General features: G+C 32.2%; 1 protein-coding gene and 1 long non-coding RNA gene across 2 annotated transcripts in view; one reads left to right on the top strand and one right to left on the bottom strand.

Moving 5' to 3' along the window:
* Positions 1 to 207: 207 nt before the first annotated feature.
* Positions 208 to 4889, bottom strand: LOC141560670 (uncharacterized). Its single transcript, XM_074299229.1, has 2 exons — positions 4702 to 4889; positions 208 to 1502 (listed from the first exon to the last, which is right to left on the bottom strand). The coding sequence occupies exon 2, from the start codon at positions 1267 to 1269 to the stop codon at positions 463 to 465; it is 807 nt and encodes a 268-aa protein (XP_074155330.1). The 5' UTR covers positions 1270 to 1502; positions 4702 to 4889; the 3' UTR covers positions 208 to 462.
* LOC141560671 (uncharacterized) overlaps positions 1910 to 6000 on the top strand; it is a 39377-nt gene continuing 35286 nt past the window's right edge. Inside the window, exon 1 of the long non-coding RNA XR_012487775.1 lies at positions 1910 to 1994. This is a non-coding gene — a long non-coding RNA (uncharacterized LOC141560671). The remainder of the gene's footprint in view (positions 1995 to 6000) is intronic.

Below are 6000 nucleotides of genomic sequence, written 5' to 3'. Positions count from 1 at the left end.
GGGAAACCTAGCTAATACTTCTTAGAAGGCTCTAGTTCCTCATCTGTGAAAAAGAGGGGGATTGAGTTTCCTAACTATTGAGGTCCCTTCCAGCTCCAGAACTGTAATCCTTTTCTTATGGAGTAATTTTGGTCAAAGAGCAGAGGAGAGAAATATGTAACCCTAGCAATTTAACACTAAACCAATAAAACTAGGACACCATTACCCTTTTGAATCTTCATCAGCACTGTATTGTTTCCAGGACCTGCTACTGAGTAAATTTACCATGGTAAACTTCAAGGCCTTTGGCGCCAAGCCCAGAATAATCATTTCACTTTAACTGGCTTCACCTGTCCAGGTGATTCTCATTTTTTTTTAACTGTTTTCTCATTATGTTTTCATCTCACGCAGAAAAGCCCACGATCATCCTTTCTCAGTCATATGGGTCACAGTCACAAATCGTATTTCTCTGGTTATGTGCCCCTATTCTACATTTTCACTGTTATCCCGCATTTCCTCTTCATTTCCTTGGAGAATCTTGTTCCATTCCTCCAGTATATTCCCCTCCTCTCGAAGGGCTCTCTCCTCCTCCTGCAGCGCACTATTCTCCTCCCTAAGGGCCTTGTTCTCCTCCCGAAGAGCCTGTTCTTCCTTCCATAGAGCTTGTTCTTCCATCCGTAGGGCTTTACTCTCCTTCCACAGGGCTTGCTCCTCCATATTCGGGGTACTTTCCTGATGCTGGAGGGCCTTGATCTCTTCGTGGAGGGATTTGATCTCTTCTTGAAGAGCCTTTTCTTCATTTTGGAAAGCTTTCTCCTGCTCCTGAAGAGCCTTAATCTGTGCCTGAAGGGCTCTATTTTGTTCCCAAAAAGCTTTTTTTTCCTTATTCAAGGCATTACTTTTTTCACAGAGGGCTTTTTTGTTCTCCCACATAATCCTCTTGTCCTCCCAGAGGATCTGATTTTGCTGTCTAAGGAACTGATTTGCCTCCCGAAGTACCTGGTTTTCTATTCGAAAGGTTTTATTTTCTCCCCGAAGAGCCTTGTTTTCTATCCAAAGGAACTTATTCTCTTTGCGGAGCGCTTTATTCTCATCCCGAAATATTTTGTTATCTCTCCAAAGGTTTTTTTTCACCTCTTGCTCTTGTGGCTGCGGCTGCTGCGGCTGCTGAGGCTGCTGCTGCTGCTGGTCTTGAGGGTGCTGATGTTGCTCATGAGTGAAAGAAGGTAAAGAAGAAAAAAGGCGGGACAGCTGCCCCTTAATAATCCATTTGGAACCCAAGACAACCATTTTTTCACGTTTGTAAGAAGAGTAAAGTAAAATTCAATGAACTTTTTTCACATGCTGAGATTCACCAAAGAAGAAAAGAAAATTTGTTGTTTTTAAAACAAAAAGTGGAAACAAAGTCTTCACTATGAATCAGATTGTAACTGTTTGGTTCCAAACCGGTATCGAGTGTTGGTATCAAACTTTGGCAAGGACTAGTGTGATAGCAATCTAAAAGCAAGGCTCGCTCAGTTCCACTGTCAAAGAAAATGATGAAAAGAGAAACCAAACATATATTAATAATTACGCCAACATTATATAATGCATAACTTTATTAGGATGGGATGAATATAGACAAATTTTATTCTACTTTCTCTTAGCTAGTTCTTTTTCAAATTACTTCCGGGCTTATTTCTTGTATATTAAAACATATTTTATTAGAATTTTCCTGTTTCATCAAGACAAAACGACTGTTACTTAGGAGGAAGATAAGATATCATTCCACCAATTCTAATGAGTGTATTATTAGATATAGCATACATAAGCTGACAATCACTACTTACATTTGTGCTGTCTCTGAATTCCCTAGAAGTCTTAAGCTTTTGAGTTTAGGGAATAGTTAGCATTCAGGTCATCTATAGTGATGTCATTTACAAGTGTTGACATTGCTGTTACAATGAACACCATCTGTAATGACTGCCTATATTTTGTCTCACTCCATGGCCATAGCAAAGGCTAACTTACATTAGGTGAATTATTATTTTTTTTAAAATATTGATATGATTCTTTCCCTCTAAATTTATCTTGCATATATTTATATGTATCTTGTATGTATTATAGATATAGATAATAGGTTTATGTATAATTGTTGTTGGACTTGTGTTTCTATTAGGTATTGTCCTACAATTTCTGTTACAAAATAGGTGTTTAATAAATTCTTGCTTATTGACTAATGGAGAAATGAAGATACATTTATATACTTATGTATATTTCTGTGTATATCAAAAGCTTAAAATCAATTATTTATATTCTGAGACCATTTGCTATTGCAAGGATTCTTGACCTGGGGTATGTGACCTTCAAAAAATTATAATTGTATTTCAAAATAATTTCCTTTGTTATCTTTTACGTTTTATGTTATATACTTAATATATTATTCTTAGATTGGGATCATGTGCTTCACTTGATGGTTAAAGCCCATGATTCACAAAATATTAAGAACTAATCTATTATGTGGAATCTTTCTTATTCAAACTTTAAATTTCAAAGGAGAAAAGGAGAAAAAAATAAAGATGAAGAAAAATGGAAGGAAGGATGGAAGGAAGGAAGGAAGGATATGAATGATTTTGATAAAATTATATGTAGGCATACTATACCTTAAATTAACTATTACATTAACTGTTACATTAGAATAAGGTTTTTTTGTGGTTCTGTTTTCTTCTCTTTTGCTCTTATATCTGTCTAAACAGAATCACAAAATTTCTGTTGAAAAGGACGTCAGAGGCCAATCAATCCAACACACACCTGAATAAAAATAACAATCTAGATGATTTTTTTTTTTTAAGACTTGCAGTGGGGAATCTACTGCCTCCAAAGATAGACATCTCACTGTCGGAAGTTGTGTTAGGAACTTTTTCCTCACACCAATCAAAAAATTTCCTCCCCTCAACTTTCATCAGTTACCACCAGTTTTGTCTTTTGTGTTGAGCAGTACTTCTATTCACATATGTATATGAGTATACATGTATGTTTAAATGTATATACACATATGTAGTAATTTCTCTTTCACAAATATGTTTGAGAATATATATCAAGTATATATATATGTGTATAATCACCTCTTTTCCATGTATTTATGTTCCAATCAAATACTTGAAGACATCAGTCATATACATTGTAAATAAGTGGAAAACAAAAAAGATTACTTAAAGGATTACTTTATGCCTTTTATTTAACTATTCGTTAATTATTGGTTTCATGCATCACCTTTGTCTTTGAAATTTTAATTCAGTAGGCTAACAGGATCCTAGAGTCATAAAGATCAATTTATCCTTACAGAAGGGGGGAGCAGGAATTCATTATAAGGTCACTGACTATACTTGTAAATCTAGTCAATTATTCTTTAGTTTCCAGAATAGGAAAATGGGAATATATTAATATAAACCTATTTTTTTTTTCTGTAGAACCACAACCTAAAGAGCATATTAATTGAAAAGATCATGACTTAAGTATCAACATTTTATACGTAGAATTTTATATACCTTGGATCTAATACCAAAAAACAATAAAAACAAATAATAAAATAATGAAAAAAGCAAAATAGGATGTTGATTGAGAATTAATCAAAACAGTATTCAGTATAATGATACCAGTAAATTTTGTATCCAGGAAATGCCATGTGTGGAACTCTTAAGAGTATTTATAGATGACTATATTATTGGTAAAATTGTGGATCGGTGATATAAAAGTATAATTATATCATCATCCTTCTGTACTGAGTTGTGAATTCACCTAGCAGAGGATGTTACTAGACTTAATGTTCAGAAAATTTGATTTTAAATCTAAGCTCAGAATTGTATTAGCTATATCACCTTAGAGTTCTAGGAAATTCTTTAAAGTAATGGAGAGAATGGAAGGAACTTTAAACCATTTCTAATTTTTTTTTTTTTTTTAAGTATTAAGTATTTGGAACTGTAATGTTATTTGGATAAAATACTTCTCTGCTTTAGCTTCATTCACTATAAAACAAGGACAATAAAAGTGTCATCTTCCCAGAGTTGTTGGGAAAATAGAATGATATAATTGAAAAATACTTTAAAAACATTAAAAAATATACATAAATGTTATATTATTGTTGTGGTTGTTGTTACTATTGTGGCTGTCCTTGTTAATAGGATAAAAGCACACTAGATCTTGACTCAGATCTGGTTCAGATTTGTTCTTTGATAACATTTGACTCTTTGAACTTAGAAAAATAACTCAATCATTTTTAATTTCAGTTTCCTTATGAATGATCCATGACATCCCATCTAGTTGTAGATCTATAATTCCATAATCAAATGTGTTCCCTTTGATGATTCTACAATGTTTTTACTCTCTTGTGACTAATCTTTCTAATTGACTTAAGACATTTCTATGTCCACATTATAATCAAACTAATGAAAAATTAGGTAACCTCAAAATGATACAATATCCAAATAAAGAATTGCTAATTTGAACATGTTGCCAGAATTTCAACTACTCCTTACATAATTACTATTTTAGCAAATTTGAGTAATAAGGATTTTATGATATAGATCTACTATCAATCTGTTTAATAACCTTATAAAAAGTACAAGAAGAAGAAGAAAAAGAATGACATAATGATAATTTTATCAGTAGATCTCCTGGTAGAAAAAAATAGGACTGTGTCTCTAAATTAATTTGAAAAGAGAGAATTTCAATATATTAACTTACTAAGGCGGGAAATGGTCGTAGAATTGCCCACATCTGGAGTTAAAAGAAGCCTGGATTTTATCTAAATACGTGCCATGTTTACTTGACTCTAAGTTACTACTTAAGTGGTGGTTTTTGCTACCACGGTTGCTAAGAATTCAAAAAAAATAAAGAACTCTCTGAGTGTTCCATTCCAGAATGCAGTATTTCAATTGGGTTTAAAGATGACATGGGACAATGCCTTATATTTTTCAAGAATGTAGCGTTATCATTTATATTGAGAAATTTCTGGGCTATCCATGAATTTTAGTTTTTACTCAAATAACATTTTAGCTTCAAATACTTAATATTTTAAAATTCCTTATATCCTCTCCATTACTTTAAAAATTTTCTAGAATTTTGAAAATAAAGTCTCTGTTTTATTTCAAAAGTGTATTTCATATTATTCTGAATAATGTGCACATTTCAAGATGAATGTCTATAATACCTTTGTATTTTATGAAAGAAATAATATTATAGAGTAAACAAAGCTAGTGCTGTCTTTGCTCTTACCAAAATAAATTGGAAGGGGGGACAAGAGACAAAAAATTAATAAAATATGCTTGTAGGTAATAGCTGTTTTCTCTCTTGAATTTATCTCTAATTTAGTTTGTCTATGTCTATATATTGTTACACACACACACACACACACATTTGCTAGTTCATGATTGTATGTTGTTTCTCCCATGACTCCGATTTGATTATGAGCTCCTTGAGAAGAGGGCTTGTTTTTTTTTTTTTTTTTTTTTTTTTTTGTGCCTTTTTTTTTGTGCCTCACAATAGTTAGCTCAGGACCTTACCCATAGTAGGGGCTTAATAAATGTTTATTTTCTGTCAATAAAATATTTATTAAGCACCTACTTTGTTTCAGAATCTGTGCTAAAGCCATTCACTCAAATATCCTGAAGAGTAGGGATATTTTTTTTGTTTGTTTGTTTGTTTTGTTTTGTTTTTGTCTTTGTATTCTTGACCCAGAACCTGATAAAGAACAAGTTTTAATAAGTGCTTGTCAATTGATTAAATATGAAAATTCATACAGTTGATATTTCATGTTTACTTCCTTGAGTGATAAAATAAGATGGAATTTAATGTACCATAGCGAAGAGTCACAATGGCATCCAGAAGAAAAAAAAAAAAAAAAACAAAAAAAAACAACAAACCACCAGACAATCTAAGTCCTATCCAATATAGGGATTGCATTTATCTATATTATATTTTTATTAATTAAAAAAATCACAGACTTTGAAGAGAATTAAAGAGACATGCAGGAAGAAGTAAGGA

This window comes from Sminthopsis crassicaudata, chromosome 3 (genome assembly GCF_048593235.1).
Source record: "Sminthopsis crassicaudata isolate SCR6 chromosome 3, ASM4859323v1, whole genome shotgun sequence".
In the NCBI taxonomy this organism is placed as follows: domain Eukaryota; kingdom Metazoa; phylum Chordata; class Mammalia; order Dasyuromorphia; family Dasyuridae; genus Sminthopsis; species Sminthopsis crassicaudata.
Note: the sequence above shows the minus strand (reverse complement) of the source record. Positions and strands in the feature narration are given on the sequence as shown.